The 21,830-nt window shown below is 40.4% G+C and overlaps 1 protein-coding gene across 50 annotated transcripts in view; it reads left to right on the top strand.

Annotated features, from left to right (window-relative positions):
* The window catches only part of LOC147708230 (uncharacterized), a 2,035,583-nt gene that overhangs the window by 356,121 nt on the left and 1,657,632 nt on the right, over positions 1-21,830 (top strand). For 46 of the 50 annotated variants that reach the window (XM_086926979.1, XM_086926974.1, XM_086926953.1 and 43 more), the window contains 2 exons: positions 5,881-5,922; positions 14,752-14,793. In XM_086926979.1, the coding sequence (XP_086783105.1) occupies positions 5,881-5,922; positions 14,752-14,793 (84 nt within the window). The remainder of the gene's footprint in view (positions 1-5,880; positions 5,923-14,751; positions 14,794-21,830) is intronic. The other 4 variants (XM_086926955.1, XM_086926934.1, XM_086926954.1 and 1 more) reach the window with 2 other exon arrangements.

Below are 21,830 nucleotides of genomic sequence, written 5' to 3'. Positions count from 1 at the left end.
CCCCATCCCTTGCGGCCTCCAGTTGGGGGCCGGCCCCCCTGTTAATCCTCCACCTTGAGGTACCTGCCAGGGGGTGCAGGGATTAACACCACCTCCCATTTCCCTATGAGAGCATGTACTACGGCCGGATTATGGCCGTAACACATGCTTCCATAGGGAAATGTCGGAATGCAACCGAACAGTGTTTGGTCACATCCTATTCAGGTGCTCGGGACCGCCGACCAGCGGTCAGTCGGTCCTGTTTCCAAGACAATGCAATTGCCCCCTAAGTGTCAATGTAACTTGAGAAGGTAAAAATCTCCTAAATAGGTACTGGGTGAGAGCATCGCAACAGAGACAACTAATCTAGTAGGCCCCATTGTTGTACACAGAACCCACTGTTCTAGTAAATATTTCAGGTAGAGGCACAGGCTTCCAAGAAAGAGACTGAACATCCCAGGTATGGAACATTCCCAAAGCTCCAAACAGACATTAACTCCTGCTTACATCTACTGACTACCTGTTGCACTGTTGGCCTATACAGACTAGGATAGACACATCCAACCAAGCAAGTTACTTGGATACAGTGCAACTATAACTGCAGCATTTCTGACACAAAAAAACAGAACGGCGGCTGGTCCAGTTGAAAGGGGTTGCGCACGGATAGACTGTAGTGCCTACTAAGTGCGGCCCGCAGTGAAAAAACACTGGAGCCAGAGGAGCTTGCACTGCCATGTCTGAACTTGATATGGGGGCATTAGAAGTGCATATTACTTACATCACACTTGTTACTCCTAAATTGTGTACATGTAGCTGTAATACACCATAAATGTAGACTCTAAGCACACTCTGTTGGCACATTTAAACTCTAGGGGTCAATAGCATAATGGGAAAAAATCCTTGTTAATCCTTCCAGTTGTAGATCTATGTCCAAAGAAATAATTAATCACAAATTCCTAGAGAAGTATTTTTGCTGCATGTCACACCTGGCATATCTGATGATATTTTTTGACAACTGAGTAGATACAATAAAATTTCAGTAGGGGGGAAATGCACACAATGAGTAGAACAATGTTGTAAAAGTAGGAATATGGGGTGGGTGACTACATTGTGATTGTAAAGTGAGTAGTGTAAAGGGCGGCAGGGAGGGGGATGAATGGGCGTAACTCCTTATATGTACTATGGAAAGTGTAAATTATTAAGTTTGGATGGGGAGTGTGTTCTTTCTTGTCCTGGGGTTGGGGAGTTGGGGAGTTAAGTTTGGGTTACGTAGGTTTAGAAGTATATTAGTCCATTATGCAAGGTATATGTGCGACAGTTGGAAAAAGATAAAATGTTTAAAATGTAGTACAATTTTATTAGTTGAAATGTGTGGGGATTGAATAATATGACTATACACTATAAAGTGGAAAAAACCTTAACAAAGCAGTCATTACACCACAATACCTTTACAATGCGGTCGGTACAATGACCTCATTGCTTGTACACGATGCATTTACAATGCAAGTCTTTACAACAAATTCCACTAGGAGTAGATGAGGTATTGAAGATTAAGTCCAACTCCTTCCCCACTGTTGTGCAAACTGGAGTAGGAATAGTAAATAATACTGTTCTTAAATCCAGCGCGCCCCCTAGTGAAAGTCGTTGTAAAGAGTTGCGATGTATATGCATTGCCTACTAACAACGCGGTCCTTGTAACGACCGCATTGTAATAATATGCGCTGTAATACATCGCGTAGTAAAGTGCTACATTCCTATAAAGTCCATGCATGTTTAAAAAGACGGGGAGCGCATTATGCACTACCGCAAGAGACACATTTCTCAGCATCTGAAAGGGAAGCAGTTCATAAGAGATGCTAGGGCCAATTGTATGCCACAGCATATTCTGCTTCGCTAGGGGGGGTTTGATATGGGTTTGCCATGGTGTTCCTTTTCAGAAAACCGATGAAATAATTGATCCAGATGGAAGGTATGTAGTGGTGTTAGGGCGTTTGGCTGCGTGGGACTTGACTATTGTGGGAGTCTATACTTTAAATACGGATTAGGGTGGGTTCCTACAGGAGTTCATGTGGAAATTAGTACCATACATGACACATAGTATATTCTTGGGAGGTGACTTCAACTGTATGACTGACTCAGACCACAATAGCTCACATCTAGCCTTGAGGGATTAGTCAGTGCATTCTGTGGCTACGCAATTTAGAAATTTGCTACAAAGACAGGGTTTAGTGGACTTGTGGAGGTGTTCGATCCCAGATATTAGTGTCTAATCATACTTTTCAGGGCGGCAATTGAGAATGACCATAATCTGTACTATTTTCATTGGGCTGGAATAGAGAATGGGCACAACTACTGTACTGGAGCTTGTGAGTTGAGGCTTTGGAAGATCCTGTGTTTTGCAATGCCATAGGAGAGGCATTGAAAACATATTTCCAGGAAAATGATTCTTCAACTGCATCTCCCCTGATGGAGTGGGATGTGTTTAAAGTTGTTATTCAGGGGCACTTAATAGCAGGGATAGTGGGGGTTAAGCATATCCTTATGAAAGAGATTGAGAAGTATGAGAAAGTGCTGTGAGAGCTGGCAAGGCCAGGGACGCCAGATTTAAAGCTGCAACCTTGGGACAGTATGGAGCAAGTAGTGGTAGATACAGAACAATTGGGTAGCTTTGACTAAAGAAAGTAAATGAGAAGGGCTCATGCGTAGCATGACAAGGTGGGTACTTTGTTGGCCTGGCTCACAAACCATATGAATAGGGGCAGCCAGATATTGGAGGTAGATTCTGATGATAGTACACACCTCTCTACACAGGAGGCCATCAATAGAAGATTTTGAGAATGTTATAAAGATTTATATGTTATGCCATTGGAGCTTCCCCCACAGTTTATTAATAAATATTTAGTGCAAGTAGACTTACCCAGGAGTACAGCAGAGGAGGCAACATACTTAGGACGGTAAGTAAGTATTTAAGAAGTGAAGGCTGCAAAAAAATAAATGGGATGAGCGTAAGTTCCTGGGTTGGATGGGTTCCATGTGAAATTGTATTCTCCTTATATGGAGGTGTTGGGTCCAAAGCTGGTTATTCCTTATTTGGCAGCCAGCAAAGCAGGGCATTAGCCCCGCACAACTGCTAAATCCTGTTGATAAAGCCAGAAAGACCCCCAGAGGATGTTCAAGCTTATTTCCCCCTTTCCCTGTTAAATTTGGGTTACAAAAAGCTGAGAAGAGTCTTCACAATGCGCTTATCATCATTAATGTCAAAATTAATACATGCAGATCAGTACGGCACACCATATTATGAGGGTACTGGGGGTATGGAATCTGATTTTGATGAGAAGGAGAAAAGGGTGATTGCAGTAATATATTTTGAAAAGGCCTGTGACAGCCTTCACTGGGATTTCCTTTATAAAGTGCTCATAAAGATGTGATTGGGTAACCGATTTATTACATGGGTTAAGCTTTTGTATGTGGCACCTACTGCTCATGTCAAAACAGATGTGGAAATCAATTACCTGGCAACTTAGTTATAATGGTTTATACAGTGGATTCATTCACAAAGATTTCCAGATGAGGCAAATTTAGAAATGTTACCAGATTTATATGTGCTGTACGGAATATTTTACTGTAATTTATTGTATAGAATACTCTTTGCCCCGTCAGAGGACCAGTGTGGGGAATGCCCACTGCATTGGAGTTTTGTGCAATACTGTTGACGTTGTGCGCTCCAATGAACTAATACTCATATGCCCTAATCTCTGGACATTCCTTTGAGATGTTTGCAACAAATCAATCTGGGGGGATTGAGAGGCTTAGCAGACTGGGCTAATCATAGGGGGCATAGGGTAGGTGATATGTATGAAGATGGGGTGCTGATACCATTTAAGATTTTAGGAACTTTCTGCCATTAATGCAGGTCAGAGAGGGCAATTTTTTATTACATCAGGCAGGGACTACTGACGTATGTCGCCATTGAGGTATGGGTTTAGAAGCTCCTAAATTACACATTGCTTGTCAAACATTGTGTACTACAATGGGTCGCATTATGGTGGTGTTGAGTCTTTATCAGGCAATAAGAAATAATATGATAATGCCCCTTGTAGGTCTTAGAGAACACTGTGTCTAGAAATGTCAGATTTAAATTGATTTATTTTTTTAATTTACACAGGGCATAACTAACTTCGAGGAAAATAGTATGGATTCATACGACTATTGTGGCATGCCCTAGGTGTGGGAAGCAAGGAGTAGAAATGTTACATATGGTATGGTCATGTTAATTATTAACAAAACATTGGAGGGAGATAGCATCCTGTATTAATGGTGTAATGCATAGCTCTCCTGTGTTCTTTCTGCTAGGGGTATTTCCAAGATTCACTAGGTGTGAAAAGACAACAGGATTTATTGAATTGACTCTGGTACTTGCTAGATGAATCTGTGTCAGAGAATGAGTAGAAATGTACTCTGCAAAATATTATGTGTAGATCTGAAATTTTCTTAGCAAATCAATATGTGTCTATACAGGCTGGTGTATGGACTTGACTTAAGGGGGTTAGAACTGAGGCTAAGTAGGTTAGTAATAGTTATTATACTGTGTGAATGTTTTATTATAAATGCTAATAAAATGATGTGAAACAAATATAGAAGAGCTTAAATTTTCATATGTGTATTTGTAATCTACCCTCATTTCAGGTTATATTGCCTTATTTATGATCCTTCTTTACTTTGATCAGGAAGTAGTCCCATTTTATGTAAAATGGTCTTCACCTTCTGCCTACATTTCTAGTAGTTTCTGCAGTTGTTTTGTAGTCTGAACCCATGGTTGTTCACTATAGTGGAATGGGCTGCTCAACAAACACCAGGCAACAACTATTTGCTGTCACCTGTTATGTCATAAGGGTTTATAAAGCACAAATAATCACTCAAGGGGTATCCAATCACAGGAACAGGTTTGTAGGTCATCTGCAAGGTCTTAGTTTAAGAGCCAGGTCTTCAACTTCCTACAAAATTCTGGAAGCGAGGAGAAGGCCCATAGGTGTAGCGGGAGGACGTTCAATGTTGTGGGTGCTAAGTATGAGAAAGTTAGCCCACCTGTTCTGCTTGTGTGAATGCATGATACTTGTGGGAGAGAGAGAGAGAGAGAGAGAGAGAGAGAGAGAGAGAGAGAGAGAGTGAGAGGTAGAGGTGTGGCTGAGGAAAACATGTGTATGCTTGCCAGAACTTCCATTCTAATAAGTGATATCTTGATTGCAAATGTATGTCAATACTGTCTTTATGAAACAACTTTTGAATTCACTAGGGCGGTCGCCATCGAATCTGGGGAACTGGGTTCGAGTCTCGGCAACGACGCTGAACATCCTGTGATTTTGGGCAAATTACTTAATGCCTAAAGAACAGAAATAATAAATGAGTGTGTCCTCATGTAATGCACCTGGTGGGATGTAAAGCGCTCTGATACCCGATTCCGGTCAAGTTTGCGCTATATAAACTCTGTAAAAAACTAGCAAGGAAGGGTTTTTTTTCACATGTATGTCTGCTTTAGGCACAGAAAAGGTTTGTGAATCTGGTCTTTAACGCACCCATTCAGGAAATACATGTCAATCTGGATCAGAATCAAAAAGGTTTTGCTATGAGGGAAGTGCCACTCTTGTGTTACTTCTGGTGTGAGCCTAATTCCCTGCAATATGCTAAGAGTGCTACAAAAGTATATTCCACCTACTCTTTACAAACTCTTTGTGAATGGGTCACTAGGTGCCAACCTACCGATCTCATGAAAGCAAAAATAAAAAAAAACTAAGTTTAGAATGTGTGAATGGGATCCTTGGAAGCAATACAAGTAACTTTCAACATTTTTATAAAATATGTTAGTGTAACACACATTGCTTTCTTTCATTTTTTCATTTTCAGAAGCTCACAAAGACCGACTTGAGAAATCTGAAAAGACGAAAGGTAAGTGTTGATTCCCCACTGTATTGTCTGAAAAAATATACAATTGATAAATTATTTGGAGATGTGTTGGCTTTAATTCCTTAAAGACCAGAAAACCTGCTATAAAGACATGAGACTGACAAAGACAAAGATTGAAATTCCTGTAGCTGGAAATTACTGATTCTGCCAGAATAGGTAATTCCAAGGTACAGGTAAATATTCCAATTATAAGGTGCAATTTCTGAAATGCGGAGTACATGAGGGCAATTCCTGTTTCACCACCAACTTCTGCATGTTTTCCTCATATTCTGGGCCAATTTCCCCACTCACATTTCAACTGACTTAACCTGTTGAAAAGTGTTCCTGCAGCACTTGGAATTGTTGATGCATTCGATAACTATAGTTACCTGCAGCCTCTGGAATTACAGGATAGTTGTAATGAGGACCTATGGTGTGTATCTATGGAGTCCTTTCACTAGTTGTACTCATAGTTGTGCTGCTGCAACTGTTCTGTGATGCACATGGAAGACTGTGCTTCACACATAAGCATGTGCACATTGGAGATAGGCAAAACATGACTTCTCATGGCTATGATTCCTAATGGCGTAACTGGAACACATACTAAACAAATGGATACACACTGCCCTAGCACGTGGGTGATCTTTTACTGCACTTTTCTATGCCTCCAGCCAGTTGTATGACAGAATATGGTGAACAACAATATAATGACACCAGACTATTGTTTCAAAAATATAATCTACACAGATATTGAGTTTACAAACTGTGAATGTAGACCACAAAAATATTGTGTCAAAAAATTGTGAAAGAGAATATCATCAAAAAGGTGAATATATCTACATTTTAAAACATTGAGCATGATAAGTAATTTATTTAAAATGATAAACTGGAAAACCTATGATAATAACATCATATAATTTTATCAAGCAGTGATAAAAAGTGGCATATCTTTTTTTAAAAATATGAACAATAAAGATAAAATACAAAATAATAAACAATACCAGCAGTCAAAAAATGTATCAACCCTAGCAAAAGTGTTAGGCTTCAAAGGAGTCAGATTAACTAATCTAACTCTTATTTAAGCAAAAGTACGAAAAGTGTTGGACTTTGTAAGAGTTAGATTCATTACTTACACTCCAATGCAAGCAACAGCAGGGAAAGTGTTGAGTTGTTGAGGGGATCCAGTTACTATTCCAACTCCAACATAAGCAAAATCAGGCAACGTGCTAAACTTTGGTGGGGTTAGATTCTCTAACACTACTCTCACATAGGAGAAATCAGGGAAAGTGTTAGGGCCTTATTATAAGTTTTGTGGTCCATTGACCCTGAAGTGGGGGTCAGCGGACTGCCAGACTGGTGGTCTACCTGCTCTAACAGGACATTGGCAGTTGGGCCACAATTATATCACTGCGTCTGCTGGGGATCTTGGATCTTGCGGTGGTGGTGCATTGGTCAGGCAGGGCAATATGCTTGTTGGTGCCTCTGCTGCGCCACTATGCATATTGCCAGTTGCCTCACCACCGTCCTTTCTATGGCTGTGAGACCACTATGGAAAGGATGGCGGTGAGGCAACTTAGAGGGCCTAGACTCTGCGCATTGGGTGCATGCCGGGGGGCACATGTTGTGCCCCCCTGTATTTTAGCACCCCCACCTCCTGCACAGGAAGGAATGCATGACATGGTGCAGTCCCTCCTGTGCAGGAACATGCTGCGGTGTTCCCATTGCAGTGCCTGTAAGGGCTCTCCTATAAACCTTTAAACAGGCAGCAGAGTGGGACCGCCGCAACACAACCGCCCAACCTGTATTCAAGTCTGAACCGGCGGGTGGTCGATTTTGTCTTTGGGGATGTGGGAGGGGGGTGGCGGCATGTCAGCCCCACTCCTATACTGCCACTATCAAAATAAGACCCTTTGGGGAAGATTTACAAGCCCCTCGTGCCACCTTTGCGTCACTTTTAACATGGGGAAAGTGACGTAAACATGGCGCAAGGGGCTTGTAAATCTGCCCCTTAGTCTTTGGATGCGTGAGATTTACTATTTCTCCTCCAATCTAAACAGTAGTTTATATTAACTATTCCGACTCCAATATAAGCAACAGTGGGGAAAGTGTTTGGAGAGATTACCTTAGGACTTGATAGGGTTGCATTTACTATTCATATTTCAATCTAAGCAACAGTAGGGAAAGAGTCTTTGTTGGTCTTTAGATGGGTTACATGTACTATACCCATAACATCGTAAGCAAAAACATGGAAAGTGCTGGACATGGAAAGGGCTATGTTGTGATTACAACATGAGGCGGAGACTTTGTTCTGAAAGACAGGCTTTATTCTGTAAACAACAGGACATCAGTGCGCCCGCCGCCTTCCGCCAGCTGAAATGCACTGACAGGTCAGCGTGCGGCGGCGCTCCACTTAGAACCTTCGGGAACCCAACATTCCACCGTGGCGCGCGGAGCGTGGCCACGGTGTCAATCAAGTCACAACACACCTCCCTTTCCTCTACACGCAGGTAGAGTATAAACAGAAGAAAGGACAGTGGTAGGTAAAGCAACGGGAGGTAGGAACAAGGAACATAACAGGAAGTTATCCCACAATGAAATCATGCAAATGTTGTGGCTGTCTCCTGGCCCTTAAGGGCCTTTGATGAAGTTGAGCTCTCTGGTGATCGTGAGACTCATTATTAATGTGAAAAACTCTTTGCCCAGAACTCAAGTTATCCCCGCCAGGACCTGGTACCCACACTTCAGCACCAGTGCGAGCACTGTTAAGCAATTGTCGATCAGGGGCTAACATATAACCAGAACATGAATTCCTTGAGTCAGCATTACTTATGGATGTTCTAGGAACACTGTTGCGTGAGCAATACTTTGCTACCCTACGTCGGTTCCATTTTTCTCCATTTTCTAACACCACATAAGAAGGGTAAACCTCCTTGACCCTGAAGGGTCCTCGAAATTTGCACAAGCCTCTTACCCATCGTCCGGACCGGACTTTGACCCAGTCATCAACACTTATATTCTGCGAGGTCTTTTGCTCGCTGCATGCACGCCTGGACACATTCACAGGAACGCTCACCTCACAACCACCGCCGTTCTTTCCATCCACTAATTCTCTGATCCACGGAGGCACCAGTTTGGAAGCTGGCTTTCTTCCTCGCATAGCAGTAAAGGGAACAACTCCGGTAGTGGAGTTCTCCGTGGTGCGATAGGCCCATACTAACTCATTCAAAGTCTCTTCTATGTCAAGGTCATTGCTGATTGCCAGACTAATCGCGCCTTTAATCATGCGATTTGCTCTCTCAACAATCCCGTTGGATTGTGGGTTGTACAAAGTGGTGAACGAATGTTTAATGCCACACTCACTCAAAAATTCTCTCATCTCTGTGGAAGTTAATTGTGTCCCATTATCTGTAATGAGGACCGTGGGGTGACCCTCCTCTTTGAAAATCATGCGGAGTACTTTAATGGTAACTCGAGTTGTTATTTCGGGGAGTAGGTGAACTATGAGCCAGCGGGTATGGACATCCATTACCACTAAGCCAAATCTTTTGCTGGGGTGAACACCCGGCATAGGCCCAATAAAGTCAAGGCATATGCTGTGCCACACTACACCTGGGTCATGGATGGAACTTGGGACAGATTGGGGTCCCACCTTGAGTCTCTTTTCGCATTCACGGCACTCACTGCACCTCTCCACCCAACTGACCACCTCACCATCCATTCCGGGCCACCAAAATTCATTTCTCAACCGTCTTCTTGTGACTGTTTGACCCAGGTGCCCTTCGTGCGCTAAGTCAAAGAGCCGCTTGCGAATTTCAAATGGGGGAATAATCTTATCACCACGCATGATGACCTGATCAGTGACGATAGACAATTCGTGAATGACCACGTTAAAAGGCCTAACGCTGATTGGCAAGGTGCTTTCTCTACGTCTACCCTTGGAGATGAGGTTCATAACATTCTTTAAGACTTCATCACGAGACATTGCTTCTCCCCACTCTTTCTTACTGACTGCTCCACAACTCCACTGAATCACATCCTCAACGCAAGAGATCGCTCCTTCACTCTCTTTTTTCGATACTCCGGTCTTGTCCACATCCTCCCATTTTAAGGATAAACGTGACATACAATCGGCCTGCACGTTGCGCCAGCCTGAAATGAATTCAACATCAAAATTGTATTCTTGTATCCTGGAGGCTAACCTAGCCAGTCTTGCTGACCCCTTTCCTGTTCCACCTGGTGAGAGAATTTTCAACAAAGGCTTATGGTCGGTGCGAAGCTTAAACCTACGCCCCCACACATACATTCTGAAATATTCTACACCCCAAGCGGCTGCCAGGGTTTCTTTTTCAATTACAGAGTAACAGCGTTCGGTGGCAGTTAAAGTGCGAGATGAAAATGCCACCGTTTTCTCATTTGTGCCATCGCTCTGTGATAACACAGCTCCTATGCCAGTTTCGCTCGCATCCACAGTGATAACAGTTTTTTCATGTACATCAAATGGAACTAAAATTCCTGCATTGCATATCTCCCTCTTAATATTGACAAAGCATGTTTCTTGCTCCTCCCCCCAACAAAACTTGACTCCTTTCCTCAAGAGCATCTTAAGTGGCTCTGTCTTGCTTGCAAAGTTTTCCACAAATTTTGCATAATACTCAATTAGCCCAATAAATGAGCGTACTTTGTCTCTGTCAGTTGGAACGGGAGCCAATTTTATAGATGCCAATAAGTCTCTTTTAGGTCTGACACCCTCAGACGAGATAGAATGTCCCAAATATTCCACCTCTGTTGCCAAAAAGGAACACTTTTCCCTGCGCAATGTCAACCCTGACTCTAATATTCTCGCAAGGGCATTTTTCAGGGCAGAGTTATGTTCACTTACACTCTCACCAAAAACCAAAATATCGTCCTGGAAATAAATTACGTTTCTCATACCCTTGAAAACCTCTGTGACCATTCTTTGGAAGACACTTGCAGCTGAACATAACCCAAAGGGCATTCTTGTAAATTGGAATATCCCTTCATTGGTGATAAAAGCTGTCAAGTGTTTAGAAGATTCATGCAAACGAATCTGATGGTAAGCATGACGAAGGTCAAGTTTGGAGAAGTATTTCGCCCCTTTAAGCAACACCATCATTTCGTTTATGTTAGGCAGGGGAAAAGTGTCGGGGATCACATTCTGGTTTAAACTTCTTAAATCAACACAGAAGCGAAGGTTACCGTCAGCTTTCTGTGAAATTACAACTGGAGAAATCCATGATGAGCATTCGATAGGTTCTATGACCCCATTAGACAACATCTCGTTCAACATTTTCTTAACTTCACCTCTTACCATGAAGGGAACCTTTCTTAGTTTGTGTTGTACAGGGACAGCATTACTCTTCAACTTTATCTTGTGCACATATCCCTCAAGGTTGCCCAGTTGATCTCTAAAAACACCTTTACCACCCTCTAAGATGTCTTCCACTGAGAGATCATCTACCACCATGACCTGTTCAACAGCGTGTGGGTCAATTTTGATGTGGAGATCAAATTGGTGATACCATCCCAAAATAGGGGGTCCTGATTCTGCCACGTACACTTTGCCCCTCACAGATCTTCCCTTAAATACAATGTCTGTTGCCATAAAACCAAGAATATCTATTTGTTCACCTTGATACCCCCCTGGATTTATATCTTTGGGCATCAGTTTCTTGCTAGGCCACTCCTGTTTGAAAATCTTCTTGGGTATGATAGTATATAGTGACCCTGAGTCAACCATCAAATCCACATTTTTCCCTCCAATCACAAATTCAGCCTTAGGTCTGTTTCTCCGCCTATCATCTGATTTGTGTGATTCGGTGAGAAGAATTTCTCTCTCCTCACTATTATCGACCAACGAAGGTTCAACACACAAGATTCTATCAGGTCGGTAGGGGTATTCATGCACAGAAGATTCGTCAGATAACATGGCTACCTTACCCTTGTTTGTATCCCTACACATTCTTTCAAAATGACCTTTCCGGCCACACTTTCTGCATTCCTTACCAATGGCCCAACACCTCTTTGAGTCAGTGGTGTGGTAAGCACTGCCACACTTCCCACAAATTTTGTTTTCATATCTACTGGGATATGCTCTACCCCCAGAATTGTTCTTTGCACCCTTGAACCTGGTAGATGCAGCTACCTCCCCTTCGCAACCCTCTACAACAGATGTTTCACCCTCATTAGACATGTTGACCTTTGCATCCCTACGATCCATCTCTTTCATGCAAGAGTCTGACTCCTCTATTATTTTTGCAATGTCAATAGCATCCTTTAGGGAAGGATCTTTGGCAGCCCATAAACGTTCTTGGGTTTTCCTACTTCTGCATTGAACAATGAGTTGGTCTCTGATCATTTCCTCAGTCATGGGACCAAATTTACACTTCAATGAGAGCTCACGAAGTCTCGTTACAAAATCATCAATTGACTCCCCAACCTTCTGCGGCTGGGTATAAAACTTGTATCTCCTCAACGCTATGTTTGTCTCTTTGGCAAATCTTAATTCTAACCTCTTGCGTGCCTCATCGAAAACATCACCAATAGGCTGACCACGCTCGTCGTTGGCCACAGGCAAATATTTAAAAATATGCTGTCCTTCCTTTCCTAAATTGGTGAGTAAAATCGCTTTTTTTCTGTTGCTAGCGAAGTCTTGCGCATCCAAGGCTTCCAAGTAGTTGTCGAACATCTCAATCCATTCATCCCATTCTATGTTTGGATTCCCGGGTTAACTGAGAAAGTGAGGAGGACTGGACACAGCAGATACGTCAAGCGCACTTATATCCATATTGATTTAGAGTATACCACCAGCCAGCTTAATGTTAACCTGCAAGTAATGCCAAAAGTATTAGTCTAACTCAAGTTCTTCTTTATGATCGTGAACGTTAACGCTGCAAGGTTACCCACACTGGCCTCAGGTCTTATATATGTATGCTTCTCAACAGCGCTAGTTGTAGCCCTCCTAGATAATAATTTTCAAGAACAGATGAAAATATATATATATATTCCGCTTAGTGCCCTTAGATGGCAGTGTTGTATCATGAGCCACCACAAGTTAAACACATGTCTCCTTCACAGTGCGTCTATTTCAGATGCTTTTCCCACACTTTTGATGTTCTCTCAGTCACGAAGAACGGACGCCTTACTACTGCCATGAACCACCTTTCATGTGACACTTCTCACACCAGTCAAGTTCTATTGTTTTCCTCACTAGCGCCTGACGCCCTCGGCGAATTTCTTTTATCTCCGTCGATTTGTCCGCTCGCCCCCTCACACTGCTGACACTTTTGACGCCACTTTCATGTCTTCCAGACTCGTCAGCCTCTTCATTTAGACACCGCTCTGGGTATGTTTCTCCTCACCGGCATTCATTTCAGCGCCCCACTCATCTGCTTTAATCAGCTGTTACTTTATTTTTTTTGCCGGCTGTCACTTCAGCGCTCCGCATCTACTTTAAGTAAGCAATGTTTCTCCGCTCCTTGTGGAGTTTCATTCACTCTCTCGCCTCGTATTTCACACAGCAAATGCCACAGATGTCATTCCTTACTTATGGATGTCTGCGCTGGGGCATCATTCACTTCTTTTGCGCGCCGCCTCTTACTCGGTATTTGTGCTGACGATGAATTCATTCACTCGCACCGGAGAAGTCCTCTGGCTGCGCATCTTCACGCGTAGATTTTCCACTGTATGTCCCGTTGTCCGCCGACAGAAGACCACCTCGTCGCCAAGAACATGTTGTGATTACAACATGAGGCGGAGACTTTGTTCTGAAAGACAGGCTTTATTCTGTAAACAACAGGACATCAGTGCGCCCGCCGCCTTCCGCCAGCTGAAATGCACTGACAGGTCAGCGTGCGGCGGCGCTCCACTTAGAACCTTCGGGAACCCAACATTCCACCGTGGCGCGCGGAGCGTGGCCACGGTGTCAATCAAGTCACAACAGGCTACATATACTTTCCAAAATCCTAATCATTTTTAATCATACAATGAGATAAATAGCAACAAAATTATTTTAAAACATATTGATAATAAAAAAATGTGTATGAACAAAAATTACATTAAATGTAAAAACTATTTTAAAACAAAACCAATTCAACAAATTAAAAAACACAAACCCCAGAAATTACAATAAATTGTAAATAAAACTATAATAACATTAAGGAAATAATTAAATGAAACACATACAAATAAAACCAAAAATAAATATATAATACATTTGATTAATGTTATTTTTAAATTAATTTATTAAGTAACAATTAATTAGCAAATAATTTACACAAATAAACAAATATTTTCATAATTAATTGCCAATTAGCTACCTAACTAACATAACAAAGAACTTGTCAGATATATATATATATATATATATATATAATTTAAATAACGCCCCTCCCCATTCTCCTACAAAGTCAATAGAATGTGACTTGCACATCATTTTCTGTTGAACTATACAACAATGAAGTATGTATTAAAAAACATGAAATGCCCTCAAATAGTTAAAATAACAATTAATCAGTTATTCAACGTACAGAATTAATCACCATTATAAGCATTTATTTAACATTAAAAGAAAAAAATACTTTATTATTTCAAAACTTCCCAAACTCCACCTCATCAAACCCAATAACCCACAACTAAATTATACATTATTAATCAAATGTAAAAAAAAATAACCTATTATTCTTATGAAAGCAAAAAAACAGTAACTTTAGCTTGCGTGAATGAGATCATTGGAAGCAGTACAAATATATTTCAACATTTTCATTAAATATGTTAGTGTAATTCAAATTGTTTTCTTTATTTTTTCATTTTCAGAAACTCACAAAGACAGACTTGAGAAACCTGAAAAGACGAAACGTAAGTTTTGATTCCCCATGGCATTGTCTGGCAAAATATAAAAGTGCTAAATTATTTTGAGATGTGTTGGCTTTAATTCATTAAGGACCACAAAACCTGCTACAAAGAAATCACAGGCTAATTTATCTTTCTAAGAAACTCATGTAGGGCCCAAGTACATATGGGCCCTACATGTGTTGGCCTAACACATGTAGGCTGAAATTACTGCAGCTGGAAATTACTGATTCTTCAAGAATAAGTAATTCCGAGGTGCAGGGGATTCTTCCAATTATAAGTTATTTCTGAAATGCGGAATACGTGAGGTTATTATCGTTTCAGCAACAACTTCCGTATGTTTCCCTCATATTCTGGTACAGTTTCCAACTCACATTTTAACAGACTTTACCTGCTGAAAAGTGAAGGAATGCAGTGTTCCTGCAGCACTTGTAATTCCTGATACATCTGATAAGTATACTTACCTGCAGCCTCTAGAATTACAGGACAGTTGTAATGAGGACCTAAGGTGTACTTTTATAAAGTCCTTTCACAAGTGCACTCAAATTTGAGCAATTCCTATTCTCTGATGCATGTGGAAGACAGTGCTTTACACATGTGCATGTGCAAATTGTAGATAGGCAATACATGACTATAAGTTGTCACAGCTATGATTCCTAATAGTGTAACTGGAACACTTTGGGGCTGATTACGATCTCGTTGGAAAGGTCTCCAAATGGGATCCTGAAAAAGCGAATCCGATTCGAAGTCTATGTTTTGGAACAAATCGTTCCTCTTTCCGAATGACCAAGTATGATGCGTGGCACCCGTCTGCATTGACCAAATCAGTTCCAAACTTGAATCAGTCAGTCGGACTCGTTTGGAGCCGATTCATGCAGCTCAATTGGGACGACTTCTAAACGAGCAAGTAAGATGCTGGATCCTGATAGCCGTACCAACTCGCTTTTGCTGAGAAAAAACGGCTGTGGGAATCGGACTTCCGGGGCTGAAGCAGGCCCCTCTTCACCCAGGGCCCTCTGAGTCGATTGCATGGGGGTACTCATAAGTACCCCCTTTCCATGCATGCATAGTGAAGCGGGAACCATGGGGTGCCCGCCACTGGGTGCAAGCTTTCCCCAGCTACTCTTTTTTTTAATGTGAGCCTGTGTTGCCGTTTGGTACACAGGCTTCCTTTGAATTAAATGGGAGTACAACTGAACCAAGTCCGTACACATACAAACACATCGTACTCAGTCGGTCGGACTCTCTGAGTGAGATTCATATGGAAAGCTTTCCTAACCCGAGTCGGTAGGAAGACTTTCCTAACAAGATTGTAATCGGCCCCATAATAAACAAATGGATACATATGACCCTAGCACATGGGTAGTCTTTCAATGCACTTATACATGCCTCCTGGCAGCTGTATGACAGAATATGGTGAACAACAATATTATGACACCACACCATTGTGTCAAAAATATAATGTATACAAATATCGAGTTTATATACTGTGTATGTAGACTACAAAAATATTGTGTAATAAATATTGTGGAAGAGAATATCATCAAAAACTTGATTATGTCTACATTTTAACATATGGTGCATGATAAGTAATTTATATAAAATAAAATACTAGTAAAAAATAAGATAATAAAAATAATATAATTTTATCAGACAGTGTAAATAAAATGTGTATATTCTTAAAACAAATAATGAAACAATTTGTGTACTACATTAAATTAAATATATTAACAATACCGTATTTTTTTAAATGCATTAGCAAAACATATGTGTAGCCATATTTATGTATAAAAAATAAAGTTCAAAACATTTCCAATTAATACTCACATGTAAATAAATAAATGTATACATATTTATTTAATAAAATGAAATACTGAAACATAATTTTAATATCAACAATAACTTACCAATGTGACATAACAAACATATACTGACAATAACACATATAACAATTCATGAAACTGATATAATTAATATTAAATAGTAATTTTTAAACAAAAAGTGGAATGTCTTTTTTCAAACAATATGAACAATAAAGATAACATACAAAACATTAAACAATGCCAGCAGTCCAAAAAAATATCAACACTAGCAAAGGTGTTGGACTTCAAAGAAGTTAGAATAACTAATCTAACTCTTATTTAAGCAAAAGTAGGAAAAGTGGTGGACTTAGGAGGGGTTGGATTTACTATTCTCACTCTAATGTAAGCAACCATAGGGAATGTGTTGAGCTTTGTAGGAGTTAGATTCCTTATTCACACTTCAATGTGAGCAACAGTAGGGAAAGTATTGGGTTTTCGAGGGGTTACAGTTGCTATTCCAACTCCAACATAAACAACAATAAGGCAAAGTTCTGAACTTTGGTGGGGTTAGATTCTCTATTACTACTCCCACATAAGAGGAAATCAGGGAAAGTGTTAAGGCCTTATTATAAGTTGTGTGGTCCATTGACCCCACAGTGGAAGTCCTGACTCTCAGGACATTGGCAGTTGAACCGCCACTATACCACTGTATCTGCCAGGGATCTGAGATCTCACGGCGGTGGTGCATTGCTAAAGGGAGAGCAATATGCTGGTGGTGTCGCTGCAGCACCACTGAGCATATTACCAGTTGCCTCACTGCCGACCTTTCCATGGTGGTGAATTCTCCATGAAAAGGATGGTGGGGAGGCAACTTAAAGGACCTCAACTCTGTGCATTGGGGTGCATGCATGCGGCACATGTTGTGCCCCCGTGTATTTTAGCACCCCCAGCCCTACACAGGAAGGAATGCTCAACATGGTGCAATCCCTCTGTGCAGAAATATGCTGCGGCATTCTCATTGCCATGCCTGTTAGGGCTCCCTTATAAGCCTTCAAATAGCCTGAACTGGCGGGTAATTGATTTTGTCTTTTGGCGATGTGGGAGTGGGGCGGTGGCATGGCGGCCCCACTCCCACACAGCCAAAGTCAAAATAAGGCCCTTAGTCTTAGGAGGGGCGAGATTTACTATTTCTCCTCCAATCTTAACAGTAGCTTATATTAATTATTTCCACTCCAATCTAAACAACAGTAGCAAATTTGTTGGACTTTGGAGGCGTCAGGTTTACTATTCCCCACTCTAATATAAGCAACACTGGTAAAGTGTTGGGCTTTGGAGCGATTACATTAGGAATTGAGAGGGTTACATTTATTATTCATATTTCAATCTAAACAGCCGCAGGGAAAGAGTCTTTAGTGGTCTTGAGAGGGGTTACTTTTACTATAAAAAATGTCCAAGAATAAAAAGGGGGTAATGGATATCTCCCTACTCCAGCCTCCCTGCTCAATCACTGAATATCACACAGAGGATTAGGGAAAGTAAGAAGTGTACAAAAATATGTGTTCTTAGGAAATACTGGCACGTGTACAATGTGGAAAATCTTCCCTCACTCATAGGGAATGCTACAGACACCCCTGTGTAGACCAATGCCTGGGGTGTAGCTACAGGGAGGAGAAGACAATACAAACAATGAGATATTTAAGAATCTCCTAGATAAAAGTGTAGATAGTAAAGGTTAAAACTAGCACAGATGTTCCCACTGCCAAATTTATTCTGGGGACATCTGGCTAGCTTAAAAAACATAAAGGATGGAGGTGAAAGGAGAAAATTAAGAGTTCTTCACCCCTCATTTACTGCCAAAGTGTCAACATGTTTCTGCCGTGGAAGGTGTGCCCATAAGGTAGGGGTTCACTCTGCATTCATCAGGACCCTTGGGGACCCAAAAAGGGAGGTCCCCTCTGATTTTACCTTCGGTACCTGTGTAGAGTGCTCTTAATCATGCAGAGATACCTTGAACAACACACAAATCTTGTTTGAATTTCATGGATAAATTCTCTAGAACTGGCGAAGTGGGGATGATCCCCTGTAGTTACACTCACATCAAGGTGGGTGCACTGCTCGGAAGATTTCCAAATCCTCGCCACGGCGAGGATCTGGAACTCTTCTGAGCAGTGCAGACATGTTTGCATTGTCTTCCCCTCCCTGTTGCTCCACCCCAGGTGCCTGTCTGCATGGGGGTGTCTGTAGCACGCCTTATGACGAAACATGTCACAATTTTGTGAGTGAGGGCAGTTTTTCCACATTGTACACGTGCCAGTATTTTCTAAGTATACACATTTTTGTACACTTCTTCCTTTCCCTACTCCTCTGTGTGATATTACATTTACTATACTCATTCAATTGTAAGCAAAAACATGGAAAGTGTTGGACTTAGAAAGGGTTACATATACCTTTCAAAATACTTATAATTTCTAAACAAACATTTAGATTAATAACAACATACATTTTCAAAAAATGATTCTAAATAAAAAAAAGTACGAACAGTTATGTTAAATGAAAAAACAATTAAAAAAAACCAATTTACCAAATTAAAAAATATAACCCCCAGAAAGTACAATAAATTATGAATAAAACTATAATAACATTAAAACATAAATTAAAAGAAACATACTACAAATGTTAATATTGAATGAACTTCTTAAGCAATTAACAAGGAATTGAAAAATAATTTACATAAATAATCAATTAAACATTTTCATAATTCATTGACATAAAAAAGAACTTGTCAATAAAATATATAATTTAAATAACTTTCCACCCTAGTCTCCTACAAAGCCAACAGTCTCCTACAAAGAATACAAAACCAGGCAGGCCGGATTCTGCTTGCACTTCCTAAATCATGCTCAGTGTCTAAGTCCCTATCCAAACTACACTTGTTGCCAGTAGAGAGAAGAATTCAGTTAAAAACTTTCAGCGAAGCTCATAAAATGTTGTCTCATCAAGCTCCCACTGTCCTAGCCAATATGTTAGTGCCGTATATTCCGAGCTGACCTCTTCGCTCCTCGGATCAAAGGCTGGTCTATATTCTCCTTGTTCGTAAAGTCAGAGCTGGCGGCCGGTCTTTTAAGGTGCTGGCGGCCAAACTCTGGAACTCTCTCCCCTCTGTAATTAGAGGACTCCAGAATCATTTAGAGTTCCTCAAAGCCATGAAGACATGGCTTTCCCAGGGCAACTCTGATACCTTTTTCGGATCTGCTTCTAGCTATGTTTACCTGGGTAACGCTGGGAAACCCCGTTGCTGGGGCAGCTATGCGCTGTATAAAATCAGTAAATAAATAAAATATATATAATATCTTGTTTATCTCTACAACAGTAAAGCATCTTTTAAAAATCACGAGATACACTCAAATGATAAAAATTAAAATTACTCATGTACTCAATTTACATAATAAATCACCATTATAAGCATTTATTTAACGTAACATAAAATAAAAAACAATAACTTATTATTTAAAAACTGCCCAACCTTCACCCGATCAAACCCAATAACCCAATACTAAATTATAAATTACTAATCAAATGTAAAAATAAATTGAACATGAAAATTACAAACGCTACTTAAGCAATTACAATAATAATATTAACACCTCCAAGTAATGTAATAAATACTATATATGACATTTACTTCACGACAACCTTTCAGAGAGGACATTTTGTATACAACTACATTTAAAAAATATATATTATATAGATCGGTAAGATGATTTTTACATTTTAAATTCTGTACCTCAGTAATTTTGATGTGACAATATTTTTGACCCAATATTCAATATTTTAGAATTCATTTTTTGATCCTTAACTCTGCATCATATATATGCAACAATTTACAACTGAAAGTCACTCTCTGTGCCAGCATGTTACTGAGATGATACCCTAAAAATATTCACGTAATTATGACTAGACTTGCCACCTAAACATAAAATTATAAGCTGAATGACTGCACTGTAAAGTACAAATATAATTTCAAGACTTTTCTGGCTTTGTAGACACACTTTTGCTGATGTATGTGAAGTAAACTCAATATTATTATTTTAAATTGGTTAAAATATGTCCTAGTCTTGACTGTAAAATTGAACATTTAGTGGCCTATTCTTAAAAAAATTATAAGCCATACTGCCAGATAATCGAGGTACAAATGTAGGCTCAAGTTCATTAACATTGTACCTCAGGATTTACTAAACCACGCAAAGTTTATTCCTGTGACTTTGCATGGCTTAGTGAAAGAAGAGCATAGCACTGCCTTGTGTTACTTTGTGAAGTGATCTATGGATGGAGTTTAGGCTTTTACGTGCAACCACATATGGATTTTGACTCAAGTCCAGATTTACTAAAGGTAGTTAATGTGAGTTTCTGCCAAAATGGTGCACATACACGAGAGATCTTTAACAAGGAGAAATATCTTCATTTCCTCTTGTTTCCTCCTCTTTCAATTTGTGCTGCATTCATGGAAAGCGGAATATGCCTCTAAATATAGTTTTTCTGCAACAAGGTATCCCTTTCTGCACAAAAATAATCCTGTCTCTAATGCAGGTACCATTTCACTATGGCATGGGGTGCCTGCATTGATGGTAGGATGCCTGAAGTGAGGCAGCCCTATGAGAGAACTGAAGTGTGCCCTATTTCAGTAGGTATGGTACATTTGTGCTCTCTCCCTTTCACGCAGAGCATAAATTTGCCTTGCTGTGTTCCGTGAAAGTTTAGCAAATCTGCCACAATGTGTTTCTAAAATTCTATAGCCAGAATATTGACTATAAATATATTGTGACTGTAAGAATATATAGACACGTTTAGGTTTATTATACTCAACTCCAGATAGAAAGACTATGAGCTGGACCATGAAATAAAGAAACATTTATCACTGGAGACCACAAAATGGAGGTGCCTTGCTCCACAAGCACTGCTCTGATGGCCCACAGCTATTTCTTCCTGAAGAAGCTGAAACTGGTTTGGAAAAGTCTAAAATCCAACAACTCACAGGTTTGTGGCCATTTCATTTCCAAAAAAAAAAAATATTTCGTGCTACACAGACATATATCATAGGGGACCATGACACATATCAGTATAACATCCCCCCTTTGTTTTATTATAAGAATATTGCATGTAACTGAGGGGTTCATCGACCAAATAGAGGAACTGAGGCCAAAGTCTCAACTCCTTTAAGAGGTCATGGAACTCAGATAATAT

The sequence above is a fragment of the Lissotriton vulgaris genome, chromosome 6, assembly GCF_964263255.1.
Source record: "Lissotriton vulgaris chromosome 6, aLisVul1.2, whole genome shotgun sequence".
NCBI classification, from domain to species: domain Eukaryota; kingdom Metazoa; phylum Chordata; class Amphibia; order Caudata; family Salamandridae; genus Lissotriton; species Lissotriton vulgaris.
This window is presented reverse-complemented; position numbering and strand designations above follow the sequence as displayed.